This window comes from Octopus bimaculoides, chromosome 4, assembly GCF_046866305.1.
Source record: "Octopus bimaculoides isolate indiv1 chromosome 4, ASM4686630v1, whole genome shotgun sequence".
Lineage (NCBI taxonomy): Eukaryota > Metazoa > Mollusca > Cephalopoda > Octopoda > Octopodidae > Octopus > Octopus bimaculoides.
In genome coordinates, this window is record NC_142931.1 from 135,806,215 (window position 1) to 135,829,572 (window position 23,358).

General features: G+C 29.4%; 1 protein-coding gene across 25 annotated transcripts in view; it reads right to left on the reverse strand.

Annotated features, from left to right (window-relative positions):
* Positions 1–23,358, reverse strand: part of LOC106880165 (neurexin 1) — a 358,761-nt gene that overhangs the window by 129,410 nt on the left and 205,993 nt on the right. For 13 of the 25 annotated variants that reach the window (XM_089351552.1, XM_089351543.1, XM_089351541.1 and 10 more), the window contains 6 exons: positions 18,644–18,799; positions 16,485–17,271; positions 15,329–15,546; positions 12,271–12,379; positions 11,347–11,421; positions 9,412–10,164 (listed from right to left, as the gene is read on the reverse strand). In XM_089351552.1, the coding sequence (XP_089207678.1) occupies positions 9,412–10,164; positions 11,347–11,421; positions 12,271–12,379; positions 15,329–15,546; positions 16,485–17,271; positions 18,644–18,799 (2,098 nt within the window). Of the gene's footprint in view, positions 1–544; positions 665–9,411; positions 10,165–11,346; positions 11,422–12,270; positions 12,380–15,328; positions 15,547–16,484; positions 17,272–18,643; positions 18,800–23,358 lie in introns of all 25 variants that reach the window. The other 12 variants (XM_089351547.1, XM_089351535.1, XM_089351534.1 and 9 more) reach the window with 1 other exon arrangement.

Sequence of the window (23,358 nt, forward strand, 5' to 3'; positions counted from 1 at the left end):
TTCTATAAGATTGCATAAACAAATTTTTTAAAAGTTTCAATAATAATTGCAAGATCATTAACATAAACATAACATAACCATGATTATCATTTCTATCAAAGCAAAAATAGCACTATTTTCATATGATCATCAAAGTAAGCATCATGTTTGAATAATGGTAAGATTGTATTAAAATGAGTTATTGTTTTAATGAAGAATGCTACATAAGTCCCTATGTAGATCCGTTCATAAAAGTAAATTTAGAAATGATTATGTGAAAAAAAATTTTTTTGTCTATCATGAAAATATCTATTTTTATAATTTTTTTTTTTAGGTTAAAACGTTTTCATTTGATTCATATAGCAATAGGAGGAGTAGTAGCAGCAGCAGAAGAAGTAGTAATTAGAGAAATAAAAGAATGTTGAGAAGATTTTACAGTGAAAACATGAGAGATGTGATAACAGAAGTATAACAGAAGTGCTAACAGTGATACTAAAAGTAAATAGTGAAGACAGGAGTAGCAGTAGTAGTAGCATTAATAATTAGCTACAGTAGGAGTAATCACCTTCACTACAGCTGTGGCCCGAATAGGATGTTAAATCACAGTTACAGATGTAAGAGTTCCACTGTTGCATACACTCGCCTTGGTTCAAACAGGCCTCGGGGTGACATTCCCGATTAGGACCTACAACACAAACACTCACCTTTAACCAAAGTCCAAGCTAACAACAGCAAATATGACTTATTAAAATTCATGGAATGTTATTAGAATTTTGGAAAAAAACCTGGTTATTATGTAAGTTTATGTATATGAATTTATTCGTGTATGTGTATTGACTACCATTGGGCATCAGGTGTGACTAACTATCAAGCATTCACCTGTGCACAATGTGGTTTTAATATAGTGGGGGTGGGCATGGACAGTAACATCCAGATTATTTTTTACAGAAGCAATTCAACATCATATGACATAATTTCAAGTTTGAAACTCTTTCTGTGTAGATGTACAAGCCATAACTTTGAGTAAAGTTATGACAAAGCTAGCCAGAATAAGATTAAAACTCAGAACTGTAAACTAAGGAATTACATATCAATTAAACAGTGATCAATGTCATATTAGTAAGCTGTTCATTGCATAGAACCTAAATTCTACATGAGAGACAGAAACTAGAACAGATGTCTGTCATAGGATAACAGTCAGATGATAGCCAGGGGGTATTAGTACTTGACCTGTTAGCTGAGAGGACAGAACCCTAAACTTTAGCCTATCATAACTTTAAATAAATTAATGCCAGTGTCTTGTATTAGTGGGGAAATAATGTGTGTGTATGCATATACTGGATAATAAGGGCTTATCTAAATGGATAGGTAAAGAAGACATTCAAGAATGAACAAATGAATGTGATATCAATTGTAGAAGCAGGGAAATGATATGATGAACTTGTGTGTATTTTCTATTTTTTTAAGTCTCCATATGGTACATTTTGTACTACATATTTATTGACAGATAAACTATTTGGAATAATGAAACAATGATAGGTATCTATGTATGAATTTAAGTGGTTGTTAATTGTTGCAAACATGGGTTTAGATGTACTTGAAGTGAAAAAGGCAAAATGCTTCTGCTTTGAAAGCATTCAAAAATAGATAAAAAGTTTTTACTTGTAACTTTATAAAGGATGCTAATCTTAAGCTAAGCAAAAATATTATCAATCTCTAAAGCGATTGTCTTTGGATCATTGCAACACAGTCTAATACTATGAATATATGTATTAGTGTTAATCTGTAGATAAATTTGTTCATTTCCAAAATTTTGCTTTAGTGACAATCAAAAGTAATACACTTGATATTTGATAGCAATATAAGAATATATGCCAGTTGGAATCATTTGTGAAATTTCATCTCTCAAGACCAGGTTAGCTCAGAAGAGATTTTTTGCCCGATTCCTACAGCAGAGAAGAATGAATGTTTAGCAGATTGTAGAGCCTGATTCACCTTCAGTCCAAGGAATATTAAGTTCATAATATTTCCCACAAAAATAGAGGGGATAAACTGTAAAATTTAGCACTTATCATTAGGAAAGGAATTGATTTAAAATGATTTGCAAATATGTTAGGAGGAAAGTTAATTAATTCTATCAAATATTCCAACTTATTATGAACAAAACATTATAATTGGATTTATATAATAAGTATTTTTTAGACCTATGCATTGAGTTTGTTATAATAAATTTCTAGGATAAAAATGAGCTTCAGTGTGATAAAACTTATATGTCTATGTGTTTGCATTTATGCTTATCTGAATGCTTTCACAGAAAGCAATTCACTACATGTAATTATGTAGAAATCTTTTGAAGACTATGTCAATCAATATTCTTTCTAATATTTTAAGAAATTATCTATATTTGTATGTATATATAACTCTAGAATTTTATGTTAGATTATTTAACATTCAAACCTTTTATATTCATGAATCATCTGCAATGCATGATGTATACTGTACACATACTTATATGCAAGGATATGTGTTTATATCAAATTTTTAATGTCTTTTATATATTTCATCTTATAGTAGTGCAGTTTGAATGACTTTGCTGGAGATATTCCTATTTGAAGGTTTATCAAAGGACTCAAAAGAATTTGCTTTGGCTGTTTAAAACTCTTACCAAAATACATTAGAAGATTTTCTATAATATTTACACATGCATGTAATAAAGTTAGATGAAATAGGTTGTAAGACCAAAATGTAGCTAAAAGAAAGATTTTCAAAAGTATCAAAGAAAACTTTAAGGAATAAAATTAATAATGAATTAATCAAATTCAAAAGAAAATGTACAGAAAATGTTACTGAAATGAAATCATACTTTTAGAAAGAAACAATTTTATCTTTTAATATGCTTATAAAATATATAAAATGTTTTTTTATAGAATGTGGATTTCTTACAAACTCATTGATATAAGATATTAAGATGTTAATAAAGCAAACTATGAATTATTATATAATTAAAAAATAACATGAGCCATGAAAAATAACTCAAATGGGCCAATGGCATAAATTTGGATGAAAAAGTTAAGGGGTGATGTGTTGAATGATGCACAAAAAAATTCTTAATTAATTGAAATTTCCCTCAATAAAAATCTAGGCTCAATTGTAGCAACGTAAAACAAGATAATTTCAATAAATTAAAAATTAATACCTCAAAGTTACTTTACATACTTGGGGAAAGAAATACTAATTTTGTTTTCGTGCAAGTTCTTTGCCTGCAAAATAAGATTAGACTTTTCTTCCTCTCCTTGCCTGCAAATTTCAGACCTTCCTTTCCCTCAGCATAGAAATTAACTCTGATTAATCAATTTGAAATTTCTTGAAATTTTCTATGCTTTCCTTTAAGAGTCACTGAGAATTGCCTCTAGGTTTTTGTTTTCTGTCTTATATGAAGCAGCAAATTTCAATTAATTAAGAATTGTTTTGCATACAGTATTCAGTACAGCACACCCTTAATTAATGATTATATTTATTAAGTTTCCTTCTTTCTATGTCTATTCACTGTTTATTTCCCCTTTTCTTCCAATGCATAAATTTAGTTAAGATTTAGCTGCTTTGCTGTGATAAATTGATGTAATTATGGCATTTTATTTATAACTGTTACTTTAGAATCTTTTCTGTAAAGAAAATATAAATGCAAAAATGTAACAGTAATAGGGTTAGTGCTGATAGTAGTAGTAGTAGTAGTTGTTGTTGAGGTGGTGGTGGTGGTGGTAATAGTAGTAGTAGTAACAGTAGTAGTAGTAGTAGTAGTAGTAGTAGTAGTAGTAGTAGTAGTAGAGTGGTGGTGGTGGTGGTGGGAGTGGTAGTGGTAGTCATAGCTATACAGTATTACAAATTGAAAGAAAATGCTGAAATATAGAGTTATGTTAGCAACAAAATAAACTGACTTGGAATAATTGAAGAGTTTTATATAAATTGATATAAAATTAATAAGAAATCATGTAAATGTATTTCATTATATAAATCATTGAAAATTTAATCTGTCTAAAGCTGGTACTGTCAAAAAAAAGTATTGAATGAAAATAACATAATAATGCAATAAATAAAATTGGGTTTAAGATCCTTCAATTTCTACATGAAATTTGTTAAAAGATTTGACATTACCATAGACATCATACTGCCACAATTCAACAAGCTCAAGGCTGATCTAAACAATATTTATATAACAAATTTCAAATTCTACTTAAAAATGCTGATGTTAAATGTAATCATATTAACTTTAATTCAAAATCATTTTTATTTAAATATATGAATATATCTATGTATGTATATATGCATATATATATATATATATATATATATATATATATATATATATATATATATATATATATATATATATATATATATATATATGTATATATATATATGTTCATATATATATATATATATGCTATACATATTTATATAAGCATATCTATATATGTATGTATGTATGTATGTATGTATGTATGTATGTATGTATGTATGTATGCATGCATGTATGTATGTATATAAGCATATTTATATACAAATATATATGCATGTATACTTTGTATATATATGCACACACATATGTATATATGTATGCATTGATGTTCAAATGTATGTATCTGAAGAATGAATTATAATATATGATAATATTTTATGTAGGTTGAGAAAATTCTAGATAAACTTTAGGTAAGAAAGTACTGAAAAGTTTCAACGTAAAGTTTACTTTCTGCATTTCTGCAGTTTCTATACATCTTTAATTGAAATAATTTTGATATCTTTTTCTAATTTTCATTGTCTATAATGTATTCTTAACAACTGATTTTGAAAATTCTCTTCCGTTTGACATCAGATTTCTCCTCAAGAAAAATTTTACAATTGAACAATTGTTTTTTATTTTTGATTAGACACTCTTTTTAATACCATTCATTCACCTGTAAATTGGGAAGTCATAACTATTTTCTATAAAGGTAAACTGGGTTGTTTAAATAATGTAATATCTTCAAGAGGAGTAAGTAAAGTCTATTAACCACAAAAAAATTAGGTAGAAACATGTGAGCTACATTATGATATATTCTATTTTATAAAAGATGTGTTTCATATTTCAAATATATTTTTGGCTTTCAAGGATTTAATTCTGTGCTTTTATGATATTCAAAGAGCATAATAATATGTATGTATGTATGTATGTATGTATGTATGAATTCATATATGCGTATGTAAATTCATGCTTGAGTATGTCTGTGTGTGTAATGTTTTTATTTTTCATTCCCTTCAGAATTGCTCTTAACTGTAGTTTGGACTTTTTGACTGTTCCTTCTAGTATGTAAGACGACCTGTTAAGGCTCACCTCTTTGTGTTTAAATGTACACTAATTTATATATAAAAGTTATTATTCCTATTTGAATAAATTAAAAATGCATAACTTCACATTTTAGATAGCCAGAAAAAATTTCAAATCCTGTTACATGGCAATGTTTGACAGACTAAAAATATGATGTTAATCTACAAATATAACTGGTAGTGTCTCTCATTCCCTCTGTTTTTTCATCTCTCTGACATGCTCGTCAATGACAATTAGCTATTATAATACTTTTACTTTCTCTATATTTCATTAAAATACTGACAAGCTGTTTAGCTAGCTGAATACTGAGTAGAAATGTATATTATAAATTTAACTGTCCATGTATTGAATTGTGTATAATTACATAAATAATTGTAAATATATTTTATTATTTAATAAATTTTATTCAATTATGGTTTATTGCAGGCAATTTACTGAATACTTAGAACTTGTCCATTTCCTATGGGCAACCTTAGTGTTTATGTGCATGTTGGTGCTATTTATAATAAATAGTGGTGGGGGGAAGTACTCAATGCTAAATAATAATTAAATTTATGCAGTGGATACTTTTGTTTTACTATTTGGAGTGCCTACCAATGCTTGTTTTTGTAATTAGAATTGATATGAAATTAAGATTAGAGACCCATATATAAATGATACCTTTTAGCTCATTCAAAAAGATTTTAAATATTATATAATAATTTCAACCACATACTTACATGAAGAATAGATCTCTCTAAACAAATTTTAAGGTTTTTCTCTATGCCTTTGCCTTCACGAAATGTAAAGGACTGGAACGGAGTTTAATTTCATTGTGTTGAAAATTTGCAACTACTAGTTGAGAAAAAGTCATTGATTGATAAATTTTAACTTAAGTAATCTGCAGTCCCTGACTCACTTTAAGAAAATTTAACACTCCCATCACCTAAAAAAGTGAAATACTATCAATGAAGCAGTCTTATTCATTCTATTTCACCTTTATTTATCAAGTTTCTCATTTATATAGCCTCTTCTAACTTTTATAAAATTAAATCTTTCAAGAATTCTTCTCTAGCAAATATCTTAACTCAATTTACAACTTAATCAAGTACAACACTTCTCATGCATTCCCAGATACAAGGTATAAGCTCAATTTTTTATCTTTGAAACTGAAAATACAAATCTGCAGAAGGCTGATTATATTCTCTGAAGACTATTAAAAAAGTGAAGTATTCCTATTTCTTATAAATACATTTGTAATTTATTTATCTTATCTTGATGTCAGTATGAAAAATATAAAAAATATATAACATTTTGAAGAAATTGTCATTATTTTAAATGTCTATATTATATTACAAATAATTACACATTCTAACACACCTGCACACACACACATGCATACACACATACTCACGCACACATGCACACACACATACGCACACTCTTCTCTCTCTCTCTCTCACACACACATGCACACTCCTCTCTCTCTCTCACACACACACAAACACTCCTCTCTCTCTCTCTCTCTCTCACACACACACAAAATATAATAAACATTGGTATTTAAATATAATATATGGTAAAAGAGAATGGCTAAGAAGCTAGATTTCATATCTAAATAGTTGGTGCTAGAAAAATCTTTTATTAGGGAGGCATTTCTTCCAATTATTTATTTATAAATCTGCATATGAAGTAAAAAAGAATTTTATTTGAAAACAGACATGTGTGTATGTATGTATGTATGTATGTATGTATGTATGTATGTATATATGTACACACACATGCACACATATATACATAAAACAAAGTAATACACATATACAGATATACTACACACACTAATATATATACATATATATATATATGTGTGTGTGTGTGTGTGTGTATGTATATGCATGTACATACATACATATTGCTTGTGTTGGGATAGGTATGTATATATATATATATATATATATATATATATATAGGTCTATATATATATATATATATGTATATATTTATATATATATATATATATATATATATATATATATATATATATATATATATATATATATATATATATATATATATATGCTTATGCACAGATATGAACATATATAATGTGAAGGACAATTTGAATGTAAATATATGTAAATAATAAATTTGCAACTATTATCATGACTGAGAAGTTGTTAAAATACTAACTATAAGGTTAACTACAATATGCACATTGATAATCAACTAAATTTTAGAGTTATGATATAAAGTAAAAGTGAACTATATAACTGCAAGAAACATAAAATGCAAAAATTCAAATTCATAACAATATTATTATTTTCACTACAATTCTTTCTTTTTTTTTTTTTGAAAAGTTTTTATAGCAAATAATTTTGGATATATGCACAAAAAGTTAATTCATCATTAATTATGTTAATTATTCTGAAATTTGAAAGATATGTTAGTTTAAAAAAACTGTAAAAGTTTATATTATACATTGTATTAATTCAGCAAGAATCATCACTTTTTGTTAATAACAGGTGAGTTTTAATTTAATTAGGTAGACTGATAATATTTGGAAATAAAAGAAAAGTTGATTTTTATTAGTAACATCACAGATTAATCAATTAAAAAAAACTGCCCACTTCTTCAGTCTATTATCTGTTAGGAAATAATCAGTTTTAGGTGAGATGAAGAGAAAGAGAAAATAACCTATTAGTGGTTAAATATCAGCAAAGGTTATATATTAGTGGAAAGTTGTTAGAATGAAATAATCCTTGTGTTAGCTGCTCCTCATATATGACGAGGGTCATTACTTTTAGTTTTAAGGCATTTGGCCAAATATTTCAGCACGTTTATCAGTAATTATTTTATCAACACTTGATGGATGAAATAAAAGCAATCATGCCCTTTTCTATTGTCCTCACTGAGATAGATAGGATAGGCTATGTAAATGTGTGTGTGTGTGTGTGTGTGTGTGTATGTATATATATATATATATATATATATATATATTCACACACAAAATACTATTAACTTACTTGTCATTATTTTAAAGAAATGAATTATATTTTATTTTTAAAATGATTAGTATTTTCCAGCATTGGCTGTTAAAATTAATTTTATTCATATGTAAAAATGATTATACAAATAATTTTCTTACGAATAAAATAAATAGAAAATACTAATACTATGGAGTCCCACTTGAAATAAAAAAAATCTTCGGGCCTAAAGCATTTTCTACAGAAACAAAACATAAAAGAGTAAGTGACCTTAGACTGGAATGCTATAATACAACAGTTATGTAAGGGAAGTTACTAATAGTTTTAAATTATCTCCCTTATTTGTACGTTACGTGACAATGAGAGAAGGGGAAGCAATCATTTCATATCAATTTTGTGTAACCAGATAAATAGCTAGCTTCAAAGAATATAAAGACTTACTCTCACTCTTAATTTTCATTCGTGTCTTATCAAGTCAAGTTTAAATCTCGGGAAAATTATTATTATTATTATTATTATTATTATTATTATTATTATTATTATTATTATTGTTATTGTTATTATTATTATCATATCACCTGAATAACACATATGGACTAACAGTTAATATAAATTGCATTGTATACATGAATGATTTCTAAATATAATTTTCCTAGTAGAAAATATATTCCAGCCCTCAACTAATATTATTTCCATATTGATGATGTCACAAGATGAGAAATGCCAGTATCAATGGTATTTTGTTCATAGGTCTGTAGCAATTGCATATTTGTAAGAAATAAACAAAATTTATTTTCATTAAATTTTAGAAAATGTGTAGATATTTTATTTTCATATATTACCATAACTATCAAATGTAATAAATTAAATATTCTTTTTGTTAATTGTTTTTTTAAAACCACTAAGTTAACAGAAATATTGGAGATCATACCAATACTATGAATTATTTATTACTTGTTTTGTTGCTTTATATCTCATTGTAAGAGCTCAGCTGAAGTGAAATTATATAAATTATTTTTTGAACACCAGTTTTAATTTATTTTTAAGATCTTAAAAAGTATATTATGTTATGACAGCACTGATATATAGTAAAGTAAAAGAGCTTACCTTTGCAGCCTGCAATTACTGGACCGTGAAGATGTGTGGCATTTGTTAACACTTTAGGATAAATGTCATTAAGGTCAATTGAAGCCATGCATCCTTGGAATCCGTGTTTAGAACGAATTGATTTTGGTAAATTGGCAAAAACTGTCTTTTTTACCCCTCCAAGATAGAGGGGTCCCTCGAGATCAAAGTGGATAGCTCTTCCATTGAGGACGGGGATCATCTCAGTAGGATTGATGTCAACTCGAAACAACTGAGAATTTTTCTCAAGGCGGGAGAGTGATACCAAATGCCATTGGTTGTCATTTAAGGGACCTGGAGTGTTTCCTTTTATCACTTGGGCCCCATTGCCCAGATTATATGTATAATAGATATAGCCATCTACAAGTTCTAGTGCAAGAAAGTCCTTTTCTTTGCCACCGCTATACAGCAACAGGCCATCAGGTTCCGTGGTTTTGAATTTGAAAGAAATGACAAACAATAAATGGATGTTGAGTGTGCTTAGTTCGGCAAAGGCAGATGTTTGCTTAAATGTGATTGGGTCTCTAGCAATGTTTGATCCCCCATCAAACTGTGCGCTGACTTCAATATTTTTTGCCTTGCCGGACTTTGCCATTTCAAAATAGTGTTTTTTATTGAAAACTAGCTGTTGCATGAGTCCAATAAAACTGGCATAACCATGAATTGTATTGTCATCTGTAAGTTTGCTAGCTTCACCATGAAACTCTGAAACACTTGAAGTTGCAGGAAGCTCTTCTAGAATAAGAAAATTAATAGAAAATTGCTGATAATTGACATTTGAAAAAGTATCACAATGAAAAACTTGAATCTACTTTTTTTTTGTTAATTTCTTGGATCTTTCTACTTTTATATAAATAATTAAGTCTACTGACTAATGTCTATATTTATATACAAAGCATATTATTTATATTTTCCTTTAGGCAGAAAATTGCAGGGTCATTAGAGCATTGAATTAAATGCTTTGTGGTATTTGTTTAAACTCTTAGCACACTAAGATCAAATCCTTCCAAGGATTTTATTCTTTCAAAATCAATAAAAAGTATCAAACCAGGTCGATAGATTGAAGGAATGTTGGCCAGGCAGCTTGTGGTATCAGTTCAGACTCTTTGCATTCTGACTGCATTATTTGTGATGATGTTGATGCCAAGTTGCATTGGCCCAAACTGGTGGCTTTTTCCTTTTATAAACATCAGTATTTTGGAGAGAGGAGACTTGCATGCATGGGTAACTGTCAGTCTTTCTCAAAAAAAATCTTATCCAAATCTGGACATATGAGTACAAATACATGGTCAACCTTGACTGATAAAAATCTCATATACATTTATAAAAAATATATAAAGATTCATTTATAAATATTGAAGTCTCAAAATGATTTAAACTGCATTAATATTTTTAATATCAAGCAAGAATTATATTATTCTGAAGGTATGCTGAGTTAATAAATGAAATATTTTTCTAGTATTAGTTGTATAGTACATGACAACCTTATTAGTAGTAGTATGGGGGCATGCACTGTAACAACATGTTGCTGAATACATTATTTGTTGGTAATTATCTACTCCTGGCAGATGATGCCTTTGCACAACTCAGGTGACAGCCATCCAAGCCATGGGTCTGTTTGGGTAGTCATTGCTGGTGAGGGTTTTATGAGGTTGGAGTGCAAATCCAACCTCGACCACTTTTATTGCTTTTATGACATGCAGAGATGTTGGGTTAAATTTTTGGCATGCCAGTCCCCACACAACACATCCTTACTGAGAACAAATAATGCTATCTAATATGAAGCTACTAAAAATATTATCAGATTTATTATCAAAATAACTGCATAAAATATTTAAAGCATAACTATCATACATCAGTCAGGTAATTGGTACTTTTAATATTTTTCCTGCAAATAATGAAATGTAAGATATTTACCCGAGGGTACAGGTCCAATTGAGCCAATATATATATACTCATATTTTAAAGTTTTTCTTAGTTCTGGTAGCTTATCTAGAATAAAAAAGACATACAATATTTAAATGGATTTTTAAAATAAATCCTTTAACCTTTACTTCTACCTTTTTCAATAATATATATGCTTATAAGGAAATAATTAAGAAACAATTTAAATATTTATATCATAAAACTGATACTAGACATTTAGCAAAATCAACTTTCTCTTTCCAAGACTGTAAGGTTTATAGAGTTACAATATTCAGAAGTTTGTTAGCAGCATTAGCAGTTAAAATACTCTATCAAAAGATAAAATATTTGCTAACACTATATATTTTGTAACAGTTCTATCTTTTACTTTTATCTATTATTTTAAAGTATTGATTTTCAGAGGAATATACAAATATTCAGCAAAGATGTTTGCTTACAGTTTTGGTTAATTATTTTTGAAACTCTATCAGTCAATATTTTAAGCTTATTTTTCTGCAGTAGATGCAGGTATAGATGTGTGGGCATGAACATTGCTTTCCAACCACATGGTCTCAAGTTCAGTCTCACTTCATGGCACATTGGGCAAGTGTCTTCTGCAATATCCTCAGGCCAACTAAAGCTGGAAATTGAAGAAACTGGTTGTGTATGTGTGTGTGTGTGTGTGTGTGTGTGTGTGTGTGTGTGTGTATAAATGCATATATGTGTATCTGGTTTGTGTTGCTATGAGTGGTGTGTTGTCGCTTTTCCTGTCAACAACTTGTTTGCTTGCTTTGTGCCTTTGGAGATGTATGACACAAAAGATTCTTTTATTGAAAGACAGAAAAAGGTTACTGACAAGAAGAGCAGCTAATGCAAGATTGGTAAAATGAAGATAAACAAATAAACAAACAATAGTATATGAAAAAATATTCTTACCAGTGACTGGTAAGTTATAATCAACTGCCAGCTCTACAGTTCTAGCTCTGCGCTTAACAAACACTGTGTGCCATTGTCCATCATTGAGACTTTGGCCAGTAATTAGGGTCTGAAAATAATAATAATAATAATAATAATGATAATTAATATTCTATGGATGGAATTTATAAATATTTTAACGCATTGTTATGCACATTTCCACAAATCACATCTTTCTTATGATTTTGTATTCCTGAGATGATTACAGTACAATCCATAATATCAATGGTTATCAGGAAGATCTTAGTTCATGCGTTCATTTCTTCAGGCAATATGGCATATATATATATATATATATATATATATATATATATAAACACTCTACCATCAGCAAGTTCTCTATACTTCAACTATCTCTAATAATTCTCTTCTCTAAGAGTGACATGGAAATGCTGGAATCATATTTAAATGAAGGATGGAAGTATCTATGAGAGGATAATTAATATTCGAATAATCATTCCATTTGGTTCAAACTTAAGACAATTGCAAATGCAATGAGATTACATCGATATTTGATCAAAATATGAACTCTTCAATCTGAGAAAGAATTCTGTCTTTGAAAAGTATCTTTGTAAATTATTGGAAAGCACATTTTTGTAAAGAATATCCTATAAATACCTATCATCTATACCAACAAATTATACTTCCTATCTCTGCAGATTTCATTCTGGCCTTAAAATCTTTTTGTGTATTTATTAATACATAAGCTAAATACATAGAGAAATGAAGAGACAGCCATTATCAGGTGTATATGGCTTCATATGTATTGTATGTAAAATCCACACACATCACTGTCATTGTCATCACTGTTGGCTATTTCATTCTTTTCTCCTTTTGTTTGTTGTGCTGGTATGTCTGACAACTGGGAAAACTAATCATTGTATGGAACATGTGCCCACTCAAATTACATCAAATATATGGAGTGAGTTGTAGTTGGAACTGCCAGGTTTTTTATATTTGTCATTTGTCCTCTTCAATTCTGCAATATTGTTGTTCGATCATTTTGAAACAACTGAGATGGTTTAATATCAGAGTTTATGATCTTCTACCTGTTCTCTTCCTTGGTTTTCAGATTCAATTTGGCCTTCATAATATGATCTGTTTGAGCTGATCGATCTTTTCTAACATTGCATATGCATACATAAAATACACAGGTACCCCTATTTGAAAACTCATACACAAACACTTACACATGTAAACAAAAATATGTTTATATATATATATATATATATATATATATGGAGTGAGAGATATAGATATTAAACTGGTATGATAACAATGCTATTTAGAGAACATAATAAATTTATCTAAAGTTTGTTGGAAAGTTATCTAAAGGAAGTGAATTTGTAACTCCAATTGATTTTTGTAGAAATAAAGTTACAAGAATTTGGTTAGTTGTTAATCTGTTTAGAAACCATTTAGAAAATATAACTTTGCAATAAAAGCATAGTATTTTTTTTTTCTTTGTAAAAAAATCCAAAGACTATTTACATACATATCTGTAACAAATATCAACACATCTTTTCTGTACACTCCTTTAAAAAATTTTTGTTGTTGTTCTTTGTTTAAGTAAGTCTTTTAGAAAGATTATAAGAAATCTTCCGTTTCTCAGTTTACATTTTCTTGAAAATATTCCGTGTATTTGATAAATTACAAGCTGGGTGAATTTTCATTTTGTTTTATGAGAAACCAATATTTGATTATCTGTATTTCAATTAAATCATGCAATAGATTCTTTCCAAAGTATTGATAACTGATATCATAAAATATATTCTTTAATTTTTTTTATTAGTTGATGGTGGTACTGATGAAATATAATTAATTTGAGTTATTTTCCTTTTCTTAGAAATCACAATATTTTATACAAATATTTCTATGGTTGATTTCAGTTCAAGTGCAGTTAAAGAAAAGTTTCACATGACTTTTTTTTAAGATTATGCATATTTAAACAAAGATTTTAATGTATATAAATAGAAACAAATCCTGGAAAAGTAAATGTTTTGCACCTAGTAAATTTTATCCTACTTCTTTCTAAACAATTAAATATTTATTAATTTACATTTTACCATGTTATCTAATATCTTTCTAAATTGCATTAATTGTAATTTACTTCAAGTTAGTTGTTATACTGTTCCATATGAATTGTTTTAGCACCAAATAATGCATGCAATAATAGAATATTAAATTTTTGAATTAAAGTAAATAGGTGAGGTGAGTATATTGGGAAAGATATATAAAGAGACTAGAGAATGCATTCTGGGGAAGAATGACATAATTTGGTGCTAGAATATAGTAATTAAAATAGTAGACAAAGTAAAATTTAAGGAAAAGATGTTATGATTGATATATCAAAAGATTGTAGGAGCATAATCATTGCTATCTTTCCAACTTAATCTAGCATGAAAAAATGGTCATTAAATTCATGATGGTGGTACTAATTATCTAACAGTCAAAAACATGAATCAATGTAACAGGTAGCACTTAAATGTACTAGTATCTCAGTAATTTCTATTCCATAAAATCAATCTCTGACCAGAGTGTATTAACATTTCTTTTTCTACTCATAGAAATGATAAGACTTACAGTAACAGACATATAAAATTTATATTGCAGCTGATAAGTTTATGCCAATAAGTGATGCATATTAAACTTTCTTTATAGTCAAATTGTTAAGTCTAGGAATTACTATGTCTAGGAATCATTTATCCTGGAGCTGAAAACAGTTTTATCTATATTTAACATTCAGTTAATATTTACAATGCCCATAATGCTCTGTGGGTTGACAGTTGTAACATCACAATCTAATGCATCTTAATACAAGTTCTATATCTTAATACAAGTTCTTACAAATCCACTACTATCATTTGAAATCATTGTTAAACTTTAAATATTGCCATTCATACATATTACACATTCATACTCCTAAAAGTCTCCTTTCCATGCAATGACTATAAAATATTTTCACTTGATCTGTTTTTGATCTTCATAACACAAATATATCTTAGTTACTAGTACTCACTCTCGTGCCACTGCCAAGTTTAATAGTGAATTTAATGGTTCCTGATTCTAACAGCAACTCCATAATATCTTTAGATTTTCCTGAGGCAGCAAGGAAGAGCAACCCATGTGGTCTCACAGTGTTGAATCGCAATGATATATCTTCTACTTCAGATTTAGACTCTCCTTCCAATGTTATTTTCATGAACTGTGTGCCTTCAAAGTGAAGTGTTGAAGCCACTAAAAAAATGAAAATTTACATAATATTATTAATGGATCTTATAAAGTAATTCATAGTAAAATAATTTTAGAAATTCTTTTTGACCATGGTACATGAACCTAATTCATTAATATAAATAATGCTTGTATTTTGATGTCATTGAAAATTTGATTCTTGTTCCTTTTAGTTCTATGGAAGTCACACATAGAAATATCCTTTTAACAACTTGCTTTTTATTGAATTATATTTTATAAATTAGTTTGTTTTAATATTCATTTCCCTTTTGAACAAGATAGCAACTAAAACATTTGCTACAATCAGCTATACACGGACCATGAAAACTAGAATTAAATTAATAATTGCACACAAAAATATTAGTATTTAAAAAAAATCTAGCTTAGAAAAACAATTATAAAAATAGCAATTATATTGATGATGATAATAATGTTGATGTGTTTATGAATATTTAAATTTAGTCAACTATGAAATCATCATCATCATAGAAAGTTATTTCTAGAGATTTTAGAAATTTTAAAAGACAAGAAGTCAGTGATGCATGTTCTGCCGGCAGCTAGCCAAGAGAATGTCTTTAGCCAAGAGAATGAATTCTCAAATGGCCCAGTTCTCCTAACTGTAAAGTAGGCAGTTAGCCCCAGGTCAGTCCTGATTAAATAAATGAATTTATCAGTCATATGTCTGGATGTGACCTTACAAAATTGATATTTCATAGTGTTGCCTCTTTGGTACTACACATGTCCAGCCTGCTGGTTTGTGGTTGTTGGCTAGCCATTTATTTAACCATGATCATCCCAAATATCTTCTGCATCTACATGTGCAGACACTAGCTTCAACTAACAGGGGTCCCTAAAAATCAACTGTTTTCATTTAATTTGAAATAACTCACCAGCACATGATGAAACACACTCTCTGGTTTCATAAAGCTAAAATAATAACTTACCATGTTCACATAGAGTACCATAATATCCAGTTTGCCTGCAATCACAAATGAATCGATTCCAGCCCTTGGCACAGTTTCCTTGGTGCAAGCAGGGACGTTTCAAGCACTGGGATTTCATGTTTTGACATTCATTTTTCACTCCAGGTACCATTTGTTCGACACTCAACGCAGGTAATTCGAAAGACTCCCCATTCATAAAAAAGTTGGTCAAGCAACCAACAAACCCATATCCTAGCACTCCAGCCCATATTTCTTTTGGCAATAAAAATCGATCTTCCCTATCACCGATGCCTCCTAAATAAAGTTTACCATGCGGGCTCAATACGCTCTTGCCAGGGATTGCATAATCCGTCCTATGTCCATCCACATCGATATACCCCGCTTCTTTTGTCATATTGATGTATATTTCATGTACTGAAGCATCGTTAATTTTTTGTTCTGTTACTCTCAGCCTTTGGGAGTTTAATCCGATACTGAAAACAAAGAACAAGAAGCCATCTAGCATTTCTACTGCTAAGAAGTCATCATGATTCTCGCTCCTACTGTTGTAGAGGAGAACACTGTTTGGTTCGTTGGTTACAAATTTGAGAGATAGGTTGCCTCCTTTGGAAACGTCCCATTTCGGAAGAGTGATGAATGAGTCGGGCGATGTGAACGTAATAGGTTCTGGATCTATATGAATGTGACATTTTCCAAATTGCACATCCCCAACGACATCGATTAAGTCATGTTTATCTCTTCCAAGTTCAATCAAATTCAATTCAATACCATCGGCTTTGTAGAAGACCTGAAACACATATTTAAAGAAAATATACAGATTAGGAAAAATATATTAAAGAAAATATAATTGCAGTAAGAAGTATTTTGTTTTGAGATTCAGTGTTTAATCCAAATATCATTTGTTTAACATTCAATATGGATTCCCATTCATAAAAATGTTGGTTAAGTAATCAGCAAACCCATATCACAGCACTCCAACACATATTGCTTTAGGCAATAAAAATGCCATAAGTGAACTTAATAAGCTTAATTTTGTAAGAAGAATAACATGTTGGAGTTCCATTTTATTGACTGTGGAAGAATAAAAGACAAAGTAAAATTAGTTGGAAAATTTGGATATAAATACAAATATGTAAGAAAATTCTTATGAATGATTCAACAAGTAACAAATAATTTTATAAAATCTAGTTTGGTGCCTCCAATGTTTGCATCCAAATACTAAATAAGTTTAGGAAAAGTGAAAAATAAAATTACAGGATCATCATGCAAGTAGTATTATTCTTTATTCTATATGCTAGTTTAACCCCACCAAAATTATTGTAATAATATTTGTAGAATACTTTAACTAGTTTTGTTGATCTTTGAATGAATGATTAAGGTATATTTCCCCTTTCACACAGTATAAAATGAATAAAAACCAGTTTTAAGCTGTAAAACAGACAGAAATTCTACAAGAATTTAATGAACTAAAAGTAAACATTTTATTGGACAGATAACTGCCAATAAAGTAATTAGATGAGTTACAGACTATAAAGCATCGTAGACTTATTAGTGAAACAATATATTCTGAATTCTTGAAAGTATTACTGATAAGCTCCTACAGAGACAATAAAGGTTTTAGAGAATGACTTTCTCCATAATTTAAGAAAGATACTTTTGGTAGAATATTCATAAAACTTAATAAAAGCATTGCAACTTCATTAAAACATCAGATTTTAAATCAGAAACATCATGTTCATCTTTACAATTTCACTTTGACGTAGAATTAAGTTTAATAAGGTCAAAATTTCATACTATTGGATTAATGACTTTTAGATCCTGATCTTTTAAAGGAGAACATGTGAATACATATGATTGTTAAAATACTTCAAAAATTTCATGTGTAAAACTGAAAATAATCAACATTTTAATGGTTCATATAAAAATAATCTATTTACAGTTTGTTATAGATACAAGGGAAAACAGGTATTTCTCTAACAAGCATACTATTAGCACTGGCTATTTCTTTTATTGATCATGACTGAAATTTTATCATTTATCACAAAGCATAATATTTTATTGACCCATTACTAGACATAAACTTCATTACTGTTGTTAATAAAATAACATTTCATAGGAAGTTCAACAATTAAAATAAGGTAATTCAAAGACATGCTTACCTTCCTCATACAGCCTTTGAAATTTTGTTTAAGCTTTGAGCCAGGTAGGTTTAACGTATTGAGACTTCCCCCTAAGAAAAGTACTTTGCTTGAAAGCAAAGTAAACGTTCCAATCGTTGTACCAATTTTCTTGATTGTATCCACTTGAAAAGTGATCTATATCACAGAATTAAAAATAAGAAAATTAGTTCATGAAAAATGGTTTCATACCATCTGTAAAGGAGACAGAATAATTTAAATAAATTATGGAGAAGCAATAAAATTGGTCCACATGAATCGAATATAAATCTCATATATAAATAAATGAGAAAGAAAAATAATAAGATACCAATAATAAAATTCATAAAAGACATTGCATATAATTTTTTGGGTAAAATAATTTCTAATGTATGAATATCAGAAATTTTTACAATAAATAAGAAAAAAAAAAACTGTATTCAAAACACAGTATTCTATTGAAAAAACACAAGTAGAAATATAAAAAAAAAAATCAAATGGTATTTCCAAAATGATATATAAATGTATACTTAAATATATACATACATACATGTGTGTGTGTGTACGTATATGTATATATATATATATATATATATATATATATATATATATATATATATATATATATATATATATATATTCATATTATATATATATATATATATATTCATATATATATATATATATATATATATATATATATATATATATATATATATATATATATATTCATGTTTATATATATATATATTTATATATTCAGATATATATATATATATATATATATATATATATATATGTTTACACACACACACACACACACACACACACACGTGCACCTACACATATATAGCCATATAAATATACGTGAGTTGGTGTTTCTACAGAAATATTCATTTCTTCGGTTTACATCTGTTTCTCCAAGCTGACATGGGTTGTACAGATATATATTTGTGGGTAGTATTTTAGGGATAAGCGCTCTTTGTCTTGAAAAATTTTACCAGTTTTATGTGTAGAGAACATTTTATTCCAGAAAAATAAGAAAGCACAAGCCTACAGAATGCATGATATATTCTTCACTGGGAATATATGCATGTCATCATTGTTTTTGCATCGAGTGACATTTTGCAAAGAAGCTGAAATGAGATATTCATGCACGCACATATACTCATACATATATGCATCATACATACATGCAGACAGACATACATGATTTATATACACACACACACACACATATATATATATATATATATATATATATATATATATATATATATATATATATATATATATATATATATGTACATATGTATGAGTTTCCTTATAGTTTTCATTCACCAATTCCACAAACAAGGCATTAGTTGGCACAAGGCCATACTAGAAGGCCAACGTACTGTGCAGTTGCTCTGGACTTGAGAGCACATAATTGTAAATTGAGCCTATTAAACACTGCCATGTCTGCACACACACACACACACACACACACACACACACACATGTGTATATACATACACACACACACACACACACATGTGTATATACATACACACACACACACACACATATATATATATATATATATATATATATATATATATGCATGTATGTATGTATGTATGCATGTATATATATATATATATATATATATATATATACACACATATATACATATGTGTATACATATACATATATATATGTATATATATATATATATATATATATATATATATATATATATATATATATATATATATATATATATATACACACACACACGTGCACATATATATATACATACTACATTAAGCTCTACCCCCATCTCTAACAATCTGTCTACCCTCACGTTCTTATGGCCCTTCACCTGCACCTTCTCTCTCCCGCTCCTCTGGCATTTCATCACAACAATTTGACCTTCTTCCCAACTACTTCCACCTTTATACAATGCAGAGTAGCCATTTATCTTCCCCATAGCAAGACACTGTGCTTCACCTGCAATACATGATATAACCCAGCTCCCCACTCTCAAATATTTCCTCCACTTAACCAAAGAGGCTTTTCCATTCTCTTTTCTTGTTCTTCGCTTGCCTTGTAAGTTACGTGGTAACCACACTAGTGCTGATGGCAAGGAGAAGTATCCAGTACAAAATGTAAAGTAGTTGGTGTTGGGAAGGGCATCCAACTGTAGAAACCATGCCAAAGCTGACATTGGGGCATGATGCAGCCCTGTGACTTGCTGGATCCTGTCAAATCATCCAACCTATGTCAGAATGGAAAATGGAAAATGAATGTTCCTTGATGATGATGCTCATTGGAGATAATGATGATGATCACACACACACACACACACACACACACACACACACACACACACATACACACACACTCACATGCACATACAAATTAGAAGGATGTAAATAAGTAGATATATAGATTTATTTTATAACTGTGTTCAACAAATTATATTTTGTTGGACACTCAGTTATGGATTACATGTATTAACATTCAGACTTTTTCTGACTGACTTTTTTTTATCCTAAGTAGATTAAGATATCCCAATGAACTTGCAACCCACTGCAATATGCACATACATACAAACACTAGCATAGCTAGAGTGCATGCTACCTAGGGTGGCCCTTCTGTTTGTCACCCCCAGACCCTACATAACCACATATTGTCTACAATAGACCCCAAAGTAGTGCCCCTTTAAAAGTGCCACCTGGGACAGACCTCCCCTACTCCACTAGCTATGCTAGTGCATACAAACATGTATATATGAATGTATGTGTGTGTAGTCAATGATTAAATGATAACACCACCAAGCCTGTTTAATGAGTAGGGTGGTCTTTGGACACCCTGCAGAATGAAAAACAAGACCTATCAAAGAGTGGATGAAATTAGGAGAGCCGACAGCTATCCAACTGAGACTACCTAACGGTTGCCAAGAAACACTCTCATGTACAACCTGTGGTTTCACATGATTACTGGCTATCTATTTTTGGTCTGTCACAGGTTAAAAATCACAGTGACTTAGAGAGTGGTACTTGAGTTGTTCAAGCATTTATCACTATAATCCAATGATGCACAGATGTCTCTTTATAGTAACCTCATTTGCTATTCCATATACTGCAAATTCTGTAGTGATGTAAGAGTGACAATGTGTACGGGCTTAACCAGCTAGAAATACAGTTAAGCAGATTTGCAGTGAGTCTGAACAGTCATCTGAGAGGTCATGGATGGAAAGACTTAATGCTATTGATAATGAGAAAGCAAAAACAGATGGCAATCATCTGTGAAGACAGAGCAATCATCATATGTGTGTATATATATATATATATATATATATATATATATATATATAAATATATATGTGTGAATGTGTGTACATGTGGGTGCTGTAAAGTTCCTGACTTTTGGTAAAAGAAAATACAGTAGGATTATTCAGTTATGATTTGATTGAACTTATCCCCTTTCAGATTCACACTTATTGCAACAGTTATTCAGTTTTTCTAAACCCTATAAAAGAACTTGGAAGGTTGGGCTTTCAGCCGGGCCTTTTGTGATACCCTTAAAGCCAGGAACTTTCAGTACATCTTCATATATGTGTGTGTGTATGAGTATGTATATATATATATATATATATATATATATATATATATATATATATATATACACATGAATATACATGTGTGTGTGTGTATATATATATGCATACACACATATATACATATATATATGTATATATATATATATACATACATTTATATACATATATATACACGTAAATGTATATATACTTAATATTTATATATACACATATATATATACATATAAATGTACATACATGTGTGTGTATACACACACACACACACACACACACACACACATATATATATATATATATATATATATATATATATATATATATATATACATAACTGACACTCTGTTGGTTACAATGACAAGGGTTCCAGTTGATCCGATTAATGGAACAGCCTGCTCATGAAATTGATGTGTAAGTGGCTGAGCACTTTAAAGACATGTGTATACTTAACGTAATTCTCAGGGAGGTTCAGTGTGACACATAGTGACAACATGACAAAGCTGGCCCTTTGAAATACAGGTACTACCCATTTTTGCCAGCTGAAGGAACTGGAACAACTTGAAATAAAGTGTCTTGCTGAAGGATGCAACATGTCTCCAGGAATTGAACTTACAACCTTACGATCATTAGCCAAATACTCTAACTACTAAGCCACACACCTTCACAACAATATTTTGACACAAATGATAATTAAATGTTGAAGTGATGCTCATGGTTTTTGTGTGTTCATGAATGGCTTACAATTATCTTGTGCTGCAATTGTTTTTGTTTCAGCACACAATCTAAGATCAAGTCACTTGCTATGCAAGTACATCTCCATATATATATATATATATAAATAAAATCATCATCTTCATCACCATTGTTTTATCCTTTACTTTTTTATGCATGCATAGATCAGTCAGACAAGAGTGTGATGGGGCAGAGTTTTCTAAAGCTGAGCTGAAAGCCCTTCTTGATGCCAAACCCTGCTTGTTTTCAAGCAAAGTAATAATCTTCCAGTTTCTTAACCAAAGAATCTGGGCATGATTATGCAGAAAACTGGAAACAAGTGACTCAATATTTTGTTGAAGGTTTAACTTGGTCAGGTATGAAATCAGGTACTTTATATGAA